Raw genomic sequence first — 22,423 nt, forward strand, 5'->3', positions numbered from 1 at the left:
AACAGCACCAAAAACTTATTGTAAACTTTCTATGGGTGCTTCCTGGGACATGTGATAAGTTCAAATGAAGTTCACATCCGTTTTTTAAACGGAAGCAAAACGTCCGTGTAAAACGGAAACACGGAACGGAAACTGAGTGCACACGGAAACAAAAACGGACACACAGATCCGTCAAAAACGGTCGAGAAAACGGTGATGGAAGTGTGCATGAGGCCTTAGGGACAGGAGGCTGTGTTATTTACGGGTAAGATTCAAGCAATAATGGAAAATCCCTACAATGGAAATGAGTTATATATGTGCAAAGTATGTGTGTATTATATAGCCCACAAAACTGGAAATAAAAAACAAACTTCATGAACGGGCATAGGGTACACCCTTATGAACACAATGGGGCTCATGTATAAAACTGAGTAAAAAAAACTGAAGCAGTTGCCCATATCATTTAAACCAGATTTCAATATTTATTTTTCTAAAACACGTAAGAAAATGTAAAAAGTGTTGTTTTTAGCTGCTATGGGCACCTATCGGAGACATCATGCGTTGGCACACTTTAGACCGGTAAGGACTCTATGTGCCGCCTTACAGGGTACAGGGTTTTCTTTCCTGCTTTGTGCTGAGGATTCACAGGATGTCACTGAGTTGAGTTTACAAATAAATGAAGATATTTTAACTTACTTATTAAGTATCTAAACTTATGTGATGTAATCATTCATTCATTCATTCATTCATTCTTCATTGTTATTTATCAAGGGGTTGTGATTTAGATTTAGATTTTTCCTTTCCATAATAATTATTAGTGCGACTTTGATTTAGATCTGAAGGTGAATTTGCATGAAGAAATTCTTTGGAGTTTATTGATTACAGAATAAAACATATTTGTATTAAAGATAGCCCCTGACACCTGTGAATCTTATTTGCAGTAGAAATCTATTGCATCATATTTGGACGCTGGCTCCTCCAGATGACATTACACTGAATTGAATTAGGAGCGAGCTTCAGAATGTCTCCCCATTTGTTAGCACTCACCTCTTTCAACCATATTAAGTGCAACCATAAGTAATGTTTTACAGACTAGAACAGACATTGAGGGCTGGTGTGAGGCTTGCTTTTCGTCTTTAATAAAATAAGAAGCCCTCAATCAATAAACCACATCTAATCTGTCTGATCTCTGAGACAGCCAAACAGAAGGAGATGGACTTGATTCTTCCTCTTCTGTCCTTCATTTTTTTTTACTTATTTGCTGCACTCTCTCAGTCAAATCCATTCCACAGCTGGCCTTTTTTAAGGGTCACCCAGTTTAAACCACTAAGCTGCTGATTTCAGGGTTTGTAACAAAATCTGCTTTCAAGTTTCAACCCCTTGAGTGCCATGGGGATTATTATTATCCTTGTAAAGCTGTAATATCTTAGGCATAGACTTATGACATTGCATTAATGTAAGTTGCTGTAGTAAGATTTGAATGTTCTTCTGAGGGGGGTGAGTGTGTGTGCGTGCGTGCGTGTATTTAGATTGCATTCACCATGATGATTCAGACAGCGGACACAACTATGCTACATCTATGTATACAGTACTGTGCAAAATTTTTAGGCAGTTGTGGAAAAATGCTACAAAGTAAGAATGCTTTCAAAAATAGAAGCATTGATAGTTTTTTTTGTATCAATTAACAAAATGCAAGGTGAATGAACAGAAGAGAAATCTAAATCACATCAATATTTTGCCTTAAAAGCAGCATTAATTCTTCTAGGTACACTTGCACACAGTTTTTGAAGGAACTCGCCAGGCAGGTTGTTCCAAACATCTTGGAGAATTAACCCCATATCTTCTGCGGATGTAGGCTTCCTCAAATACTTCTGTCTCTTCATGGAATCCTAGACAGACTCGATGATGTTGAGATCAGGGCTCTGTGGGGGCCATATCATCACTTCTGGGGCTCCTTGATCTTCTTTACACTGAAGATAGTTCTAAATGACATTGGCTGTATGTTTGGGGTCGGTCATTGTTCTGCTGCAGAATAAATTTGGATCCAATCAGACGCCTCCCTGACGGTATTACATGGTGGATAGGTATTTGCCTGTATTTCTCAGCATTGAGGACACCATTAATCACCAACCAAATCTCCAACTCCATTTGCTGAAATGCAGCCCCATACTTGCAAGGAACCTCCACCATGCTTCACTGCTGCCTGCAGACACTCATTATTGAACTGCTCTCTAGCCCTTCGGCGAAAAAACTGCCTTTGTTACCGCCAGTTCTGAGCTGATAGCACCGCTGGACATCTTCCGATTTTGAAGGGTAGTAAGCATGATGTATCTTTCATCTGCTGCAAGTTTCCTTGGCTGACCACTTTGTCTACGGTCCTCAACATTGTCCGTTTCTTTTTGCTTCTTCAAAAGAGCTTGAACAGCACATCTTGAAACCACAGTCTACTGTGAAATATTTGCCTGGGAGAGACCTTGCTGATGCAGTATGACTACTTTGTGTCTTGTTGCTGTGCTCAGTCTTGCCATGGTGGACCTGTGACATAAATTTCCACAAGTTTACTTTGTAGCAGTTTGGCTGTTCCTTACCCAGTTTTAACTGGTTCACGACAGCTGGCTGTATATTTACGGCCTGCGGTCAGGGTCCTTAAAACCCGAGCCATAGACTTTTTACGGCTCGGGTTTTAACTTGCTGCCCGCGCGATCGGGCAGCTGAATGTCGGGTCTCCGGCTGTCAGTGACTGCCGGGGACCCTGAGGAGAGGATAGAAGCAGCTTTCACTGCTTCTGTCTTCTCCGATGTGTTTTTACACAGCGTTCAATGAACGCTGTGTATAGGAATAGAGACAGCAGCAGCGGCGTGGTCTCTATTCCTCCCGGTGATCATGTGACAGGTCACATGATCGCCGGGTGCCGTTAGTGACAGACTGCTGCTGGGTCTTACAAGACCCAGCACAGCCCTATTAGTGACAATCGTCACTATGAGAGGGCTGATTTCCCCTGTAACTAGGGCTGCTGTACAGCCCCAGTTACAGTGGAAAAACATGGTGTAAAAGAAAGAAAAAAAATATATAAAGTTCCCCAAAGCTCTTTTTTGACCTTTGGGGGACAGACCATAGTAATAAAAAAATAATAAAGTAAAGTGCAAAAAAAATGTAATAATAAATACACATAAAATACCCACCCCCAAAAAAAAAACGTTCCCCCCGCCAATCATTGTTGTAACGCTAGCGCTGACCCAATTACCCTAATATAGACATGTAATATATTAAAATTTACGGTAGACAATGACGATCACAAATAAAAGGTCTATTTTAGCTTAAAACGATGTTATTACCCAAAAAAAATAGCTGAAACGTAAAAAAGCTTATTTTTTTACTATTATTTTCAAACTTTATGAATAAAAATTCTAAAATAGCAAAAAAGGTGTGTATAAAAACGATAAAAAATGAAACCTGCAGTGTCTACGGAAAAAACGTCGCAAAAATCACGTCGTTAGCCCAACAAATAAAAACGTTATAGCCATTTAACTAACACGTGCTAAAAATGGCTAAACGGTGTCTGGTCCTGAAGGCGCAAAAAAGCCCGGTCCTGAACTGGTTAAGCCTCCTACACAGCTGAAGCCTACACAACTGTTTCAGTTACAGTTAATAACTGTGTTTAAATCTACATATGAAAATTATGATCATTTTTACCTGTTTGGTATAATTGGTTAATCATATACCTGACTATAATCCTACAAAATCCATGACTTTGTGAAAGTGTTCCTAGAAGAATTTATGCAGGTTTGAAGGCAAAGGGAGGTCACACAAAATATTGATTTAGATTTCTCTTCTGTTCATTCTCTTTGTATTTTGTTAATTGGCAAAAAAACTATTAACACTTCTATTCTTTAAATTATTCTTACTTTGCTACATTTTTCCTCAACTGCCTAAAACTTTTGCACAATACTGTATATACTACACAGCTCTTTTAAGTAGCATTATATGGGTAATAATTCCCATACTGGGTCAAATTTATCAATGTGTCGCAGATATATAAAACTAGTGTAGGAAAGTTTTGAAAAATGTCTTAGGCAGTGAATGACTTGACGGTTCAGACAATAGGACACTTGCCTGGGGGCCTACGGCCAAATCCCCTGCTTTCCATTATAGAGTAAAATTATAACATTCTGTCTGACCGCAGATACCACAAGGTGAAGCTCGCTGAATGAATTAAAAGGGAACTGTATAAATTCATATGCAGTAAGCTCCCCTTAGTGGCGGATGCAGGCAGACATCATTTCATCATTAATAGTATTTTTATCATATGGCTGTGCAAAGGGAAGTAGAAGATTTGGAGCTCTGTATAAGAAAAAAAGAGATTCAACTCCTATATAGATATATGCATTTTTGTTTTTTGTCAATGTTGAACAAGTCACAGAGATCTTCCCTTTAAATTAAAATAGTGCATTAAAAAACTTTAAAAGAAAGCAGCCTGTATCACGGGTGCTTAGTGATCTATGACCGACCCTTATTGCCGGGGGACCCAGGACTGTCAGTCTGCCCCTTGTCTCAGGTAACTTCCCCTATATTTATCACACATTTTTTTAGACCGCTTATGACATCTAAAACACTTCTATTTTCTCTTCTGAAAAGGTGGGGTGACGGAGATGCAGTGGAGGGTATCTTGATGTGTTCAGCTGTATACCAGATTTATCAATGTCTAAAGACAGATTTGTATCTTATGAACCTGGAACACATGCACGACTGACCCAGCACAGAGTGTTGTAGCAGTAGAGGCATTTATTATGTTTTTGGTGGCGTTTTTAAAACGTCAGTCAAGGGTCAGTTGAATGTAGCTTGCTGGCACATAATCCTCATAAGTTACTAACAGAAAAAAACTCCTTGGTTTTTAAGCTAATTTTATGGTTACATACCCTGTATACTAATATAACCGGCAGGACTTACTTTCATCCAGGCCTTATTATCCCTTCGTTTCAGATTGGAACGTTTGTAATGATTTATTCATTACATGACAAGCGTTCTTCTTTCCCCCCTTGGAGCCTGTTTCTTACACTGCACCACTGCTATACACAATAATCAGCTTCTTCTCTATTTACCTCCGCTTGCATGTGTTTAGAATTTTAAACCTGTAGATCTGTCTAGTTTTTGACACACGTCGGCATCGCCGATTTCAGCTTTTAAACTTTCATCCATTTTCAGAGTTTCAGTGGAGACTATTAAAGAAAATCTCCTCTATATAACAAAGCACAACAACAAGATGGTGAATCACTCTTTCTCATCGTATTGGGATTTATTCCGCCAAGATGCGAGCAGGGCCGTAGCTTCCCTTGTTTGATTGGTTAATTCATTTTTTCGCTATGTAATGTCTGATATTGTCTGTACATGTTCCCTCTGAATTGTAAAGTGCTGCGAAATATGTTGGCGCTATATGAATAAAGATTATTGTGATTATTAAAGGGGTAGTACACTCAGGACAACCCCTGTCCTAATGCTCTGTGAAGCCTTAAATAGGGTTCCTCTTTTGGCACCCCTTTCTGAGAGCCACTGCAAAGACGTGCTTTCTCCAGGAAACTTGGTGCTATCATGTATCACATAGTCCCTAAGTTACTGCAGTGGGTGCTGTGTAATGCCACTTCTCTCCTATAGCTTAGCAGGGAAAATGTGTATATGCCAGAAGCCCCTGAAGAAAGGGGGTTGTCCTAGATGGTTACATTTTATTTGCGAAACAAGTTTACAAATTCTACTTAAAAGGGTTTTGTATTTAAACATATGTCAAATAAAACTATACACATTAGGCTATGTTCACACAGAACAAGGGAAAGCCGTAAGCGACGCTTCCGTTGCACTACGGACACCACCAGGGTCGGCGTGTCCGTGGTATTACCAGAAACAAAAGCGCAGCATGCAGCACTATTGTTTTTCCGGTAATCTTGGATGGAGCCTCCAACGCAGATGTGAACGAGGCCTAAATCATATAACATACAAGAAGGTCGATGCGAGTTTGTTGAAACCGCTTTTTAATATTCCATTGGTGAATCAGAACCTCCAGCTTACATGTTATTATATGACAAGCAGTAGACAGTGTTTGCAGTGAGAAATTCGAGACGGTGCGCGGAGGAAACGGTAACAGATCCCGACAGTCGTCTCTTCCAGCCCCATCAATAACTGTACAACAATAGTGTCTGAGCCTCGGCACATAAGCTGCTCATCACACGCAGCCCTTTGTATCTTCCCCCTAATAAGTCATGGACATGAAGAACTTGTATTCTCATCAGAAGTCCTTTGTGTGAAGAAAGTCCGCCATCAGATGAAATAACATGAAATGTTAAACATGCCATTATTACAAGGTGGACTGTCTTACTAATCCATGTACATATTCAATTCTATTCACTCCAGCTACTCTCTGAGAAGGAAATCAATATAGGACACATTTCCATCTTATTTATTGTAAATTGGCTTTTCATCAAGTATTCGGGTTTTACTATTAGTTTGTTTTTAGTACCTATCTTTGTTCACTTCAGCCCCATCAGTAGTAGAACTCAGTTTGTCATTTCACTCAGCTAATGGTGATATCACAAAGCGTTCTCTATGCCTTTACATATCACAAAAGGTACAGTAGACCTACCACATTACGTTGTCGAGTTTCTATGCACGAGTCCCAATTGTGTTTCAGTACCTTCTCACTTTCAAAATCTCTGCTGGCTGTCACTGATGAACCACCCTCATTAACATTGAGGGGCTGATCTAGTCCTGCTGAAACGGTTTAGAGTTTCTAATGATGTGTCAGTCTAGTCTAGGTACCTCAAGCTACACAGCAACACAAATCCCAGCACTGCCCTCTATTACAGGATGATGATACCTTTTACCAACCTGCACCTGCATGAAAGGGGTTTGGGTTTTCTGTCTTTGAATATAAACAGGAAGGTTTCTATTTATTAACATCAAGCAGAAATATTCAAAATGATAAGGAAATGAAGCACAACATTGTATTAGAAAAAACTTTTCATTAGTAATTGCGACTTACTGGTCAAACCGTTATCTGAAATATTCCGTTTCATAGGAGAGTTGGCAACCTGCTCTGTTATACTTACCTTGGTAAACCTGTATGATGTATTCTAGCAGCCAGCTGTACCCAGTATTTAGTCTTAAATGGCTGTTTGAGGCAACATGGAATCTTCCAGCATAATTCCACTCTTTAGCGTACATTCACACGCGTAAAAAACGCACTTAAATCTGTCCTTGTGCGTTGCGTTTTTGCATCAGTGTGCTTTGCGTGTGGCATGTGTTTTTTCTTGCACTTGCAAGCACTTTTTTTTTCTTCAATGTAATTGAGCGTGAAAGACGGACAGCGTACAGATGTGCGTCCGTGTGCTGTACGTGGTTTTCACGCACCTATCGACTTCAATGGGCGACAAGGTGCGTGAAAACTCACCAATATAGGACATGCAGTGAGTTTCACACAAACGACACTCGCTGCGTAAAAACGCACGCATGTGTGAATAGCCCCATTGATATCAATGGGTCCATTTGCTGTGCGTTGTTTCAACGCACAGCACACGGATGTTGTTTTGATGGAATGAATAGCGAAGTCAACTGCAGTATTGACTTTGTCAAAACAACGGAACCCTTACACACCGGTGACAAAACGGAAACCATTTGCACTATTGAAATCAATGGTGATGCAAACGGCTATGGTTTCCGTTTGTTTAAGTTTGGATTCTGTTCATGGGTTCCCCTAATGGAAAGGTCCGATGGAACTCAGGAACGGAGTCCCCACGCAGATGTGAACAAAGTCTTTTTTTAAGTCCAATCTAGTGTGACGGGCCTCATGTTCACACGGAGTATTTTGCAGAAGGAACATCTGGCTCAAAATTCCGTTTGGAATTTTGAGGCAGATTTTCCTCTCCCTGCACGCCGATTTTCGCAGCGATTTTCGCGCCGTATTTCGCCCGCGGCCATTGAGCGCCGCGGGCATAAAACACCGCGATATACGCTTTCTCTGCCTCCCATTGAAGTCAATGGGAGGTCAGAGGCGTAAACGCCCGAAGATAGGGCATGTCGCTTCTTTTTCCCGCGAGGCAGCTTTACTGCTCGCGGGAAAAAGACGCCGACGCCTCCCATTGAAATCAATGGGAGGCGTTTTTGGGCCGTTTTTGGCGAGTTTTGCGACGCGGTTTCCGCGTCAAAAAACTCGGCAAAATACTCCGTGTGAACCTAGCCTAAGAAAGGTTTGTGAGCAGAATTTCTAATACATGTATATTAGAAAACTATATTCTACAAATAAATAAAAACTGGACAACCCCTTTAACTTTCATCTGAGCTCTCAAATATACAACTGTCTGATATTGGAAAATCAGCAGAATTTTTAGATTTAGACATAAATGGAGAAAAAAAACATCAAGTATGTTGAACAAAAATGCTGAAACAAGTATTGTCTTGTTCCTAGAAAAGCCGAGATTTCTCTCTTTTTCTTCATTTTTGTGTTTCTGGAAAGAATGTAAATAATGTTGGACTTCGGACGCTTGTAGATTGAAAATGCGAACTGCGTAGGATGACAAGATAATACTGCCTTGCGTGTAATTACATTAGTTTAGAAAGGAATGAGCTGTAATGGCCTTCATTTTGTTTTCAATGCATTGCAATGCTCCGCTGTCCCCTTGTTCTCTCACTGCCTCAGATATTTGTTTTCATTGGAAGGCATTAAATGCTACGGAATGACGGTTCATTTCATGACTTCTTTATATTTTTGGGATGCTTAGCCTGTCTGTTAACTTCATATTATTACACATACTAATCTTTTCTCAACTGAGCTTTACCTGCAAGTCAATGCTGTAGTGAATGAGATAAGTAAGGTATTAGTTCTGAGACAATGCACTGTTCGGAGGAGATAAGAGTCCATGACAATACCAGGCAATGACAGTCAATTAATACTTTCTCCTACAGCGATAATCGCTAGCCATTTTTTGATTATGTGACAATCTAAATATTGTAGCTCTTCAGGGTCTCTCAATCTTCTATAACAAGTTTTTTTTTTTCCTATCTATTTTTTTGTGTAGTTCTATGGAGAAGTGCCTGAAAACCGAGTTGATGTTGTAGTAGCCAATCTTACAGTAACAGACAAGGACCAGCCACACACTAACGCTTGGAACACGATATACAGAATCGTCAGCGGTGACGCAACCGGACGTTTTACCATTAGAACAGATCCAAACAGTAATGATGGTTTGGTCACTGTAGTCAAGGTACAGTAACACAATTGACAATGTAATCCAACGTAGGTACCTGCCACAGTATGTAGCTTTAGATAATAAAATCTGATTGGGCATGGAAACAAATGAGATCACATTGATTACAACTGTAATTGGGATTTTATTCATAAATAGAGTAAGATAAATGTTTTCTAACCTACATTTCTTTCTTTTTTATATTTTTATTTTGCTTCTAGCCAATTGACTTTGAGACCAATCGGATGTTTGTTCTAACAGTAGCTGCAGAAAACCAAGTGCCTTTAATTAAAGGCATCCATCATCCTCCACAGTCAACAGCCACGGTCTCCATAACCATCATTGATGTCAACGAGAGTCCTTACTTCAGCCCAAATCCTAAGCTAATACGTCAGGAAGAAGGTTTGATGCCTGGAAATATACTTGTAACATACAATGCACAAGATCCAGATCGCTATATGCAGCAAACAATTAGGTATGCAACGTTTTTTCTTGGTTTTACTTTAGTCTTTTTCAGCTGTATCAAGATTTTCAATATTCATGTGTGTACCGATTTTTCTATGTGTTAATAAAAATTATATATATATATTACAGGGTTAAGCATCATCTTTCCAATGCCCTTTACAGCTAGTGATCTGTTTATGCTGTCTATGGTATCTTATTATCTATCTATCTATCTATCTATCTATCTATCTATCTATCTATCTATCTATCTATCTATCTATCTATCTATCTATCTACCTATCTAACTATCTATCCATCTCCTATCTATCTATCCATCTATCCATCCTATCTATTCTATCCATCCATCTATCTATCTATCTATCTATCTATCTATCTATCTATCTATCTATCTATCTATCTATCTATCTATCTACCTACCTATCTATCTATCTATCTATCTATCTATCTCATATCTATCTATCTATCTATCTATCTATCTATCTATCTATCTATCTATCTATCTATCTACCTATCTAACTATCTATCCATCTCCTATCTATCTATCCATCTATCCATCCTATCTATTCTATCCATCCATCTATCTATCTATCTATCTATCTATCTATCTATCTATCTATCTATCTATCTATCTATCTATCTATCTATCTATCTATCTATCTATCTATCTATCTATCTATCTATCTATCTACCTACCTATCTATCCATCTATCCATCCTATCTATTCTATCCATCCATCTATCATCTATCTATCTATCTATCTATCTATCTATCTATCTATCTATCTATCTATCTATCTATCTATCTATCTATCTATCTATCTATCTATCTATCTATCTATCTATCTGTCTGTCTGTCTGTCTGTCTGTCTGTCTGTCTATCTATCTATCATTGTATAAAAATCTATTTTCTATTTTTCCTCATCAGTAGACTGACTTCTGTTCCTTTTTTGCATTACATTTGTGTTCATATTTTAAAACGGGTAATATTATTCTTTGATGTTGTTACTTTTATTAGGTATTCAAAACTTTCCGATCCTGGGAACTGGCTTAAAATTGACCCCATGAATGGACAAATTAATACCATAGCAGTTTTAGACAGGGAATCTATGTATGTGAAAAACAATATGTACAATGCAACTTTTCTAGCCACAGACAGCGGTATGTATTAATATTCAGTATTTATTGCGTGATTCTATATGTTTTTTTAGAATGTATTGAAATTAATTTGTTTTATAGACGGAAAGGGTATAATATATCTTGTTTTGTGTTTTTGAAACCAAACATTAAATTTAGAATTTTTCAGAAGTAACTAGTTAATCATATGTTCGTTCATATTAGTTGTCTTCTGCCTTTATGGAATTGAAAATAGGACATATAAACCATTTACAATCGTATTTAAATGGTTTCCATGGAAACAGGGAAGGGTTTGTGATCTCTCTAGAAGGATTTTTGATTTTTAAAATGTTTTGTTAATTTATATTGCCCATTCTTTGTAATGTATTTATGTCAAATCACTTCTAAATGAATGTATTATACTGCAGCTCTGTTGAAGTGGATGCTGATAGTTTATGAGTATGCTTGAAAATATATTGCCTCATCATGAATGTAATTAAAATACAACTAACAACAATCATATTGTTCAAGAGATATGGGATGATGTGTGCCAAAAAGGAGAAAGTTCACATTACCCCAGCTCTTTTTTCCATCCATATAGCGTGCGCACATCCCCGTAATCTCATTAAATGGCCATTTACGTTGACACCATCTTATTAGATACGCACAGATCAGGGGATAAACGTTATGAGGCCTCGTGAAATTGTAATGTTTTCCAAATATTAAATTTAGACTAATGCATATCATAGGCTACTAATAAAGGCTGAGGCGCCATAAAAATATTGAAATATTTCATGAATGTTAACTAATTCAACCATAATAAACTAATGAAAGTCATCTGCTATATAATTCAGCTGGAGCACAATTGGGCGCCTCCAATGGGACTGTAGAATGAAATAGTCATTTCTATGTTTTTTTTTTTTATTGTTGTCTTAGCTGCTTTTATACATTTTCTTTATTATAAGGGATGATGATGATACAAATAACAAGGCTTTACATTTACAGTTGTATCAGTGGCTGGTATAGCATTGGAGTAGCCAAACCATGTCCTATAGCTGAGAATATTTAGGTAGATATCCATCAGTGACACACAGACAAGCAGAAGTCAAGTATTGTATATTTTGTTCTGACCCAATGACCCACAGCTATTATAGTTACAGAAGTATTTGTAATACAGTCATGTCAGTGCGTACTGACTGTTCTGGGCATTGTCTAAGCACCTATAGCCAAAAGGTGCCCACCGTGCCTCAGTCAGATGTAACAATTCGGTGCAATACCTGCAGAAACCTACCTCAAGAGTATTATACAGCAGGGTAAATAGTAAATGCTCATTACTACTATTGCCAATGTGTCCCAGTCCATTCCGGCAGTCAGTCAGTTAAAATAAAGATATAATATTATTTTATGATGACTGATCTCATGTCATTTTTCTAGGTATTCCTCCAATGAGTGGCACAGGCACATTACAGGTATATTTGCTTGATATAAATGACAACGCTCCTCAAGTCTTTCCAAGAGAAGTGGAAATTTGTGAACGACCAGAGCCAAATGCAATCAACATTACAGCAGTAGATGCCGACATAAACCCTAATGCAGGACCATTCATCTTTGAACTTCCTTTCAGCCCAATGGATATTAAGAAGAATTGGACCATTACTCGGCTCAATGGTATGTGTCTCTGTGTATAATGATTGATGAGAGATTAATTAACACCTAATAGCAACGTTTTTACAGGTATTAACATGGAATGTAAAAAACCAACACAAGTCGCACCTGTCTTTATTCCAGAAATTTTAAATCCTCAGATAAGGGGCGCTCTTTAAACTTCATCAACAGAAATAAACTATTTATCTGATCCCTAACTAAACAAAACGATTCCTAACTGGGCCCAATAAGTTACTACCAGGCGCTGGAGACACAGTATTACTCACCCAGAGTATAATCATCGGCTGCCCATGGTCCAATTCTATCTGAGAGACTCCCACTGAGGCAGTGGATCAGCTGAAGTTGAAGCCAGTTATTTAGAGTCGTATCTTCAATACATGAGATAGAATGCAGATCGGGGAATCCATCTCTTCCCAATCCAATCCGATTAGCAGCTTTTAGTTCAGCTGGGTTTAGAAGACACAGGTTTTCCGATTAACCCAACACTCCCCGGAGACTATATACATAAGAGAGTATCCTTGGGAAAAATTGTGAAAGCTAAATATGTCCACTTAACAGACGCCCAATAGTCTTCAACTAGAGTCTAGAAGCCCTGGGTAAAGCTTCCCTTCAACCCCACAGCAGGATGCAGGACTATAATTCTTTAGCCTGTGCCCCATAAGCAAACTAAAGACCAACAACTCCAAATGGGTTCCTCACCTCATCCCGACCTTATCTTCGAATTATTCCCACTTCTAGCTGGAGCAGTTCTGCTAATGACCGTAAGGTATATTATAGGACTGCAGATAGTTTAACCCCTTAACGACGAGCGACGGATATATCCGTCGCAAGCAGGGGTTAGTTCCTGCAAAACAACGTATATATCTGTCGCTCTGATCGGGTGGGTACTGCCAGTGCACCCACGCGATCAGCAGCAGAAGCACAGCTGTTATACACAGCCAGGCTCCTGCCCCAACTGCCGGAATCGAAGCGTGCTCCGATTCCGGCAGGTTAACCCATTAGATGCCGCTGTTAATAGCAAGCACGGCATCTAATGTGTTTGGCAGAGGGAGGGAGATCCCTCTGTCACCCCATCGGCGCCCCCGCAAAGAAATTGCGGGGCGCGGTCGGGTTTCCATGGCAGCAGGGGGCCTAACAAAGGCCCCCAGGTCTGCCTTCAGCAACCACCTATTAGGCCATGCCAGAGTTAAATAGAGTTTATGAAAAAAAAAAAAAATATTACAGTAAAAATAAACTAAAACAACTTTTTTTTATCCAAAAAGAGGTTTTATTTAGTAAAAGTGTAAAAGAATAATAACACATACACATATATGGTATCGACGTGATCGTAATGACTTAAACAATAAAGTTAACACATTAATTAAGCCGCTGGGTGAACGGCGTCCAAAAAAACCCCACAAAAAACAATGGCAAAATTCCTTTTTATCTCCCATTTACGCCATAAAAAAAGTTAAATAAATGTTAATCAATAAGCCCCATGTCCCCTAAAATACTACAAATGAAAACTATACCTTGTCCCGCAAAAAACAAGCCCACATATGGCTACATCGACGGAAAAATAAAAAACTTATGGCTCTTGGAATGCAGCGATGCAAAAACATGACGAAAAATCGGAAGCAGAATACCACCAAACATCTGCTCCATTGATTTTAATAGGAAAAGTGGTGTTCTGTTCCGACAGGCCGTTTTTTTACGCTGCCATTTTTAAAAACAAAGAAAGGAGGGAAAAAATTGATCATCTGGAGGCGCTGCTGCGTGGTAAAATTATTATATCTGGACTCTACCATCCTGTCATTTTACAATTTTACCACGCAGCAGCGCCTCCAGATGATCCATTTTTTTCCTCCTTTCTTCGCTAACTAAGCGGTCCCCTCCGGGAACCGATTCGGATCTGGCAGCAGCATATGTGGACCTACCCTTGCGTTATATGCATTCAGCCTAGGTGAGCATGGTAATGCCCCCTCTCCTCACCTACCTAACATATTGACCTGCACAAGTTGGCGCCGTGTTTTTTGCTCTCTCTCTTCATTTTTAAAAACGGACGCGTAAAAAAACGCCTGCGAAAAAGAATTGCATGTCACTTCTTGAGCCGTTTTTGGAGCCGTTTTTCATTGACTCTATAGAAAAACAGCTCGAAAAACGCAGCGAAGAACGCGAGTTTTTCTTAAAAAACGTCTGAAAATCAGGAGTCCCTTGAAAACAGCTCCGTATTTTCAGACGTTTTTTGCTAAGCGTGCGAACATACCCTTAGAGTGCAACAGTGAAGAAACAAAACATAATCCTTGGTCATTAACGTGCAAAATGACCAGCTCATTAAGGGGTTAACTCCATAATATATTAGGCAATGTACATCCAAACTGAATACACACTGTCACATTTCGGAATCTTTTGTATGCCTCTATAATAATTTCAGAAAAATAAATTACCAGCAAAGTGGAAGAAAAGATGGAAAGTTCTCTTTGTAGCCTATGTGATTCAGTAAATAGTTTGTTCCTTCGCTTTTTTGCCTATTAGACTGCCTGTATGAAGAGAAATTATACCTGCTGCTACAATTGTATTTCTTCCCACAACTATTAATGTTATGAACTGTAATATTGTTGATTGCTTTGTTGCCTTGTCTTTTTAATGCAACATTGTGTACATAGCTGTGAAAAATGATCCGCTATTGTTACTTTTATAGAAAAAGCCTCTAAGTGCAACCCTGTGCCTTCACTTTGTTTTATCTGCAAAATATATTGCTGAGCTTTATAGGGGAATGTGCTTTCCATTTTTCAAGGGGATATTATAGCTGGTAAATAGTTGTTCTTTTTCAAAAGAACTTTGTAAAATCTTTTATGTGCTGAAACTACATTTAAGATCTTCGCAGTATAACTCGCTGCTCGCTACACTAAGAGAATAGATTCTGTATTCCCTTATAAAAACTCTCTACCAGAAACTCATTTGCTGAAAAGGAAAACATTAAAGGATTGCAGCTGCAATTTTTTTGTGTGAATTATATAAGGCAAAACTGCTTTGTAGACAGTAGGTAGACTTTTGCTACTGTGGTCCGTATCGTCAAACACACCTAATAGGACCCTATATGAGCTCCTGACATCACCTCTGGTATCTGATTATCCTTCAATTCTGATAGTACAGCAGTTATTTCCAATACAGAAATCCATAAAACAAATTTATGGTAGCATTGATATGCTGCATTTATTTCATTTTGGGCTGCACAAAAGTTTTACTTCTATTTTATGTCTGTACTTGACAGCCTTTTCCTTTCACAAATATATAAAAAGAATGACTGTAGATTGCTGATGACACATTACCTGTAATCCTCTCATAATTGTATTTTGACAGTTTATAATACAGTAATGCATGGGTAGCCTGCGTGTTGGAAAATAGTTACATAATTTATGTTGAGATACCACAATTCCCTTTATCTGCTGTGTGTAAGAACAACAAAAAACATTTGTAATGCGCTTTTCTCACGAGGGACTCAAATCTCAGTCCGAGAGTAAACTGATCCATTTGTTATAATGTCTTATGTAGAGAGTGATTGTGATATTTGCCATCAAACTGAACAGGTGCGTTTTGAGTCTTGTTTTATGTGTCCAATGATGATTCTCTCTGATCCAGGTTTTGAGTTCCAGAGAGTGGGGGCTGCATGACAGAAGTGTGTGGCTCCAAATGTTTTATGGTGGATTCTATAGGCACCTATATGCCTATTGATATGAGAGGACGGCGAGGAGTGTGGGGCTTCAGTCGTTCTTTTAAGTAGCTGAGGCCTAAGTTCTTTATGACAACCTAGGATTGTCATTTCATTGAGAATATAAGTATTTACTAAAATAGACATATCAGGAGAAGTCACAGGTCGCCTTTAAAGGTCCGCAAACAAATTGTAAAAGTTATTCTCCATTTTATGGGCAGCCCAGTACTGTGAGAAGGATTGGTATCATGTGAGCATGGCGAGGTTGTTTGGATATTCGCCTAGCCAATGCATTTTGCATTAACTGAAGGCGATATGTTGCTTTGTCTGGGAGGCCTACAGTATGTATGTATTACGGTAGTCCAGCCGTCGAGTTATGGAGGCATGTACCAGTGTTGACATGTCTTCTGGTGGAATTAGGTGGTTAATTCTTGCAATGTTCCTCAGATGGACGTATAAAGATTTAATAGCAGCAGATATCTGGTTCCTGAAAGACCGTTCCCCATAAATCACTGCACCCAAATTGTGGACATGGTTTGAGCTTTTAAGGATTGTTTTTCCCAGGGATAGAGGTGTTCGATGTGTAAGTTGCCATTTTGCTGTTCGGCACTGACTTCCGACTAAGAGAATTTTGTCCGGATTCAGTCTTAGCAAGCTTGCATTCATGTAGTGAGAAGATGTTTATATCCCTGTGTTAGTTTTACTTACAATATAGTTTATTGCCTGTCTGCCTGATTATGCATTTAATTAGGTGAATTTGATTAACCATATAAAATTTATTTACCGCATTTATATTGTAATTGTACAATGAAATTAAACAATGAATAAAATTTTTTTTAGGTGACCATGCCCAGCTCAGCCTGAAAATTGCTTCTCTCGATGATGGAATCTATACCATTCCAATTCAGATCACAGATTCAGGAAACCCTTCTCTGTCGAACACTTCATTTCTCCGTGTTAAAGTCTGCTCCTGTGACATGAATGGATACTGTAGTGGAGTGGCTCCCATCATTGGCACTGGTCTGGGCACAGGAGCCATCATTGCAATTCTTCTTTGCATCATCATTTTGCTCAGTAAGTTCACCTACCATTGAATTGCAGTATTCATTTGTATATTTTAGTGGATGTCTTTTCCTGCCATACCCCAGAACTAATAAATGGGTAAATTGTGAAATCACTGTGTGAAAGGTCCCTGAAGTAGGTACATCTACACATACTTACAAACATTACATGAATAACAAATTATTAGAGGACGTTTTCAGCCTTATTCGCAGAATGTTACCCGGATTTCATGATAAACATTGATGAATAAATAATTTCTTCAAGTTTAGCTTCCTCTGCATTAGGCATTAGTGAAAACTTTTACCTTGTGTTGCACAGATTTTCCAAGAATAAGGATGAGGCTCGCCTCAATGATCAAATAGGAAAAGAAAAGGCAATGCTGCCGGCACACTGAGTAAGGCACATGTAGCAAAGCTATAAAGAGCAATCCACAACCCACATAAATAATTCTAGCAGTTCTGTGTTTTCCTCTAGTACTCCTAAGTTTACTGCAGCCGTGATGGATCTTATCATCATCTGAATTCTTGTCATGTGTAATGGGAGAAACATTGTTTAAGGGTTGAGATTCTGAATCTGTCTTGGCTTATTGTATACATGCAATGTCAGGTTAAGGAATAATACTAATGATACAAATGTCAAGCATAAAATGTTCAATAAATGATCTTTGTAAATCATAATGACAGATTACATTGAGCAAGTCAGGGGGCACGTTACAGCTAGAGGAAGCAGACGATATCTGTATAAGTGCAGTGTATCATTTCCAGTAGGAGTCTACAACAGCACTGTATGTGAGGGGTGTATACAATTCCATTCCGCCATTTCGACAACCAATATGGCTGCTATTTCTATTGTTTCATGGATCGTCACTCAGCTTTTCTAATGTCCTGAAGGCAAATCAGCCTAGTTATGCGGCAGTACAGTAGTGAGGAATGCATCAATACAAAATAAAGCCCAAAAATCTGTGATATCTCGTGCATCGCTACATCATTTGTAACCATGCTGTAATAGTATGCAATTGAAAGATGTGGCTGAACAGAAATTTGATCAACTTTGCACAAGAAGATAACTTTTTTTATTTAATGGTGATTTAGGGGGAGACGCTCTGTAAGTAGAACATCTTCAAAATGATGAATATATTAAATATTACCATAGCAATAGAATCCAAGGGAACAGACGAGAGCTGTAATCTCTCAAAATCAAGTAACAGGATCAGAAAGTGTATTGTTGAAAAGCTCTGCAGCATCGATGATTTACAGACTCTCAGCTTGTTTTTATGTTACACAGATTTGTTTTACAGTTGTTAAAACTGATGTCGAAGGCAAATTGATTTACTTGTTCAAGTTAAAGTGTATTAATATTTAAAAGCCTTCGTTAAACTAATTGCCTTACTTAATTTGTCTACAAGAGAAATCAGATATGTTTAAAGCAAGATTTGGAAATAATTGGGTGAAAATTCCATTATGGGCTCAAGCCAAATATCACATTACTATTAGTCTTCCTTTGTACCGTGTAAATTAATGAATCTGCTGGTGCCGTAGTCGCAAATTGCAATCATTAAATGTACGCCCTTAACTAAAGTTCATTCTGTATTTAACTCATTATTATTATTATTATTTGTATACAACAGCTCTGGTATTGATGTTTGTGGTATGGATGAAACGCCGCGATAAGGAGAGACAAGCCAAACAACTTCTTATTGACCCCGAGGATGACGTCAGAGATAACATCTTAAAGTATGATGAAGAAGGTGGAGGAGAGGAAGATCAGGTAATATTACATGTAGTCGATACATTCTCTGTGAATAGTGTGGTAATTCCAAGCTGGTTGTAGACAATTTATATTTCCTTCTATACTGTATATAATTATCATCTGGACTGCGCAAAAGAAATGTAACATAAATTGAAACAATACTCACCTAATAAAGTTGTGGGATGAAGGCACTACCCTACAAAAGATTTATGGAATTTCACAATTTGGACAATACATGGAGAAATTAAGAGGGTGCAATCTAGTTTAGATATTTTACTAAAGTCTCTAAAGAATAAAACATCTTAACCGGAATGCACCCCCCCCCCCCCCGTGGTTTAAGGGGTTGTATCCGATTACCCCAAAAAATATCTGCATTTCTTTTTCTTTAAACAAACTTATTCCTGCCCATGGGCTGTGTCTGGCTTTTCAGTTCTGCCCTATCACCTAAATGGAGCTGAAAGGCAATACTGGACACAGTCATTGCCAAGAGTGGTTCTGTTTCTGAGAAAAATACCTTTTCTCTAACCCCATCCAACACTTAAAGTATAATTAATCAAGTCTAAGTTCACACAGAGTTTTTTGTAGGCGGAAAAATCAGCAGATTTTCACTTGCCTGCATGACCTGCCTGCGTGTTTTGCTGTGTTTTTTTAAGCGCCGTGGGCAAAAACCGCTGTGAAAACCGCTTCCTCTGCCTCCCATTGATGTCAATGGGAGGTCAAAGACGGAAACGCCTGAAGAAAGGGCATGACGCTTCTTTTTCCTGCAAGCGTTTTTTTCAGCTCATAGGAAAAAAATGCCTCCACCTCCCATTGAAAATCAATAGGAGGCGTTTTCGGCCATTTTTTGGAGCCATACATTGGAAACACTAGTGTGTAATATATATCAATGCCAGGGTTAAGTAAAGTAGCATTGCACCACAAAGTTACAGTAAAGTGCTTGCAATAAATAACTAACTAAAGTACCTTCCAGCCATAGCAATATCAAGTACCTGCTAAACGTTTTACTATCTCCACATTTCCTTTTCTGTTTTTGTATGTTTCCCTTCCTTCTTTATCCATGCTGGACATGTATCTCAACTGAACCTCAAAAGAATCTTAGAGGGGTTTCCCCACCTCAGCCCATTTAAAAAAAATAACAGCGTAAAGCTGTTTGGCTGCATGAAAGTGAAGAATTGCTTTATAGTGAAACCCCTGATGCCCTAGTCGGGCTTACGACTTGTGCCCACTTGACCACTCTGCCGCTACAGCTTTGCAAGGTGAGATGGGCAGGACGGTTTCTAGTCTACTTGCGCATGCCTAAAGCCGTGCCATTGATATCTATGAGCTGGAGTTGGCCTTGGCTTCTGCTCATTTGTTTATATGGGCACCCCCATGAGGCGTGTCTCGTATAAGAGGGGATCTGCGCATACGCGGCAACCACTATGTAAAACAATGGTGGTTGTGCCCAGGGGCAATGAAATATATCAAAGGGTTTCCACTGAAATAAAGGTAATAAGACAACTTTTTCTGGAATTCCTGCCCGATTGTATGACAATACAGCCAGCCTATCCCAAGACTGAAGTGACGGTTTACAGGGGACAGTAGATTAAATTTATATGTGCAGCAAACGGAGATTACATTTTATGTTTCGTCTTATTTTCGATAGAAATATTAAGAAATACAGTATAACATACATGCTATAATGGAATTTAGACGTTCAGGCTAAATCATTGACATATTTTTTTCTCCTTCCATTTTCTCTTTCGAGCTGTAAGTTGTGTAAATGTAAATCTGTAAAAGTATTGTACGGAGTGGAGTCCTTGAATACCTAAAACCATGATATAAGTACGTTTTGTACATCCTTATGTAGGTATGCAGGCAATGTAATTGTATTACCCCGTGTTAGCGTAGAATCATGCATGGAATGGCGGGTCAGTTTATCAAGGAGGTTTATACAGTAGTAAATTGAACCTAAGATGATGTCACGTCCACTCTTCTGCATTTCTGTACAGATGTGTACTTTGAAGTGTAAAATAAATGTTACATTTTGTAAAATTAGAAACACAACTTCCTATTTGACACATAATAAATTAAAGTTTTTTTTTTATCTTGAGGTGTTGATTGCATCAGAGTTCTGAGGTGTTTTGCCACCTAAATCAAACACCTCCCGTGAACAGCGCATATTAGAAATTTCATTATTGCTCATAACTAAAGAGCGCAAGGTCACGCGACACTGGGTCCTACGATAAGATTTGCATAAGGATGTAATGTAAATCTGCCAAATTGACGCTTTTTTGCTTGTTTTTGTTTTATTTTATAACAATACTTATTTTGTTTTTTAGGACTATGATCTAAGCCAATTGCAACAGCCTGACACAGTAGAACCAGATACAATTAAGCCCGTGGGGATAAGACGCATGGATGAAAGACCAATTCACGCAGAGCCTCAGTATCCTATCCGATCAGCTGCTCCACATCCTGGTGATATTGGAGACTTCATCAATGAGGTGAATTATAATACTACAGAACTATTGAAAAATATTTCAAAACATTTCTTCAGCTAATGCAAAGGGCTCCTTAACCAAATCCATGAATTGGATTTATCATTAACAAATATCGAGAAACATATTTTTTGTCTTGGAATGTGGATTTAGTACTGCAACATTTATTAGATCTGTCTAATATGTGTTCCATCTAGTATCAATCTACCTTATATCTGATAACATGATGTACTTTTTATGACCATATATGTGTAAAATTACATCAGAACGAACACCATACATGTTGATATTTTGGATATTGATAATATAGTTTAAGATCCGAAATACAAATAAAGATATTGAACTTAAAGGGGTTTTTCAGCGTCATATTAAAAAGTTCATCAAATGTATATGGTTTAAAATAACAAAAAAAACACCAAAATGTCACTACCAGTGATTGGCTACCACAGTCACATGTTGAGACAACAGGTCATTGCTGGAATGTCATAAATAAATTCTGTATTGGAACAGTAGTGGTGGGTAATTCGAAAGTTTAATGCCCTGTTTTTTTATTAAATGCTTTATGTTCCTGGAAAATCCTTTTAACATGCACACTTTATGAAATGATCAGCTGTGATCTGTAGAGCATCCGGTAGAAAGGGTTTAATTCCCCTGTAGCCATCGCCATAGGGGAAATGAAGAATGACATGGTGATTATTGACATTAATGGACAGACTGGCTGGATTCTCCAGAGGCAGAAACCTAATAATTCTTTAAACTTTTCGTAGAGTTAACCATAAGAAAAAAAAGAAGGGCGTGAACGCAATGACTGCGGTCGTATATGGCTATTGCTTGCTGAAGCTCCTCGGAGGTCTATTAGACTTGTACAGGCTAGTAGATGAGTATCAATCATATAATCGGGAACCAAGTCAAAGCTCGGGCGCTCATGTAGTACAATGCCGGTCATTACAACATCAAGTAGGAGCTCATAGGATACTAGAAGCTAAGTGTATG

At 38.5% G+C, this 22,423-nt stretch overlaps 1 protein-coding gene across 3 annotated transcripts in view; it reads left to right on the plus strand.

Annotated features, from left to right (window-relative positions):
* Positions 1-22,423, plus strand: part of CDH2 (cadherin 2) — a 261,108-nt gene that overhangs the window by 230,776 nt on the left and 7,909 nt on the right. For all 3 annotated transcript variants that reach the window (XM_075826315.1, XM_075826314.1, XM_075826316.1), the window contains 7 exons: positions 9,039-9,224; positions 9,428-9,681; positions 10,686-10,828; positions 12,218-12,451; positions 16,980-17,213; positions 18,829-18,968; positions 21,272-21,436. In XM_075826315.1, coding sequence (XP_075682430.1) covers positions 9,039-9,224; positions 9,428-9,681; positions 10,686-10,828; positions 12,218-12,451; positions 16,980-17,213; positions 18,829-18,968; positions 21,272-21,436 — 1,356 coding nt within the window. The remainder of the gene's footprint in view (positions 1-9,038; positions 9,225-9,427; positions 9,682-10,685; positions 10,829-12,217; positions 12,452-16,979; positions 17,214-18,828; positions 18,969-21,271; positions 21,437-22,423) is intronic.

This window comes from Rhinoderma darwinii, chromosome 5 (genome assembly GCF_050947455.1).
Source record: "Rhinoderma darwinii isolate aRhiDar2 chromosome 5, aRhiDar2.hap1, whole genome shotgun sequence".
Lineage (NCBI taxonomy): Eukaryota > Metazoa > Chordata > Amphibia > Anura > Rhinodermatidae > Rhinoderma > Rhinoderma darwinii.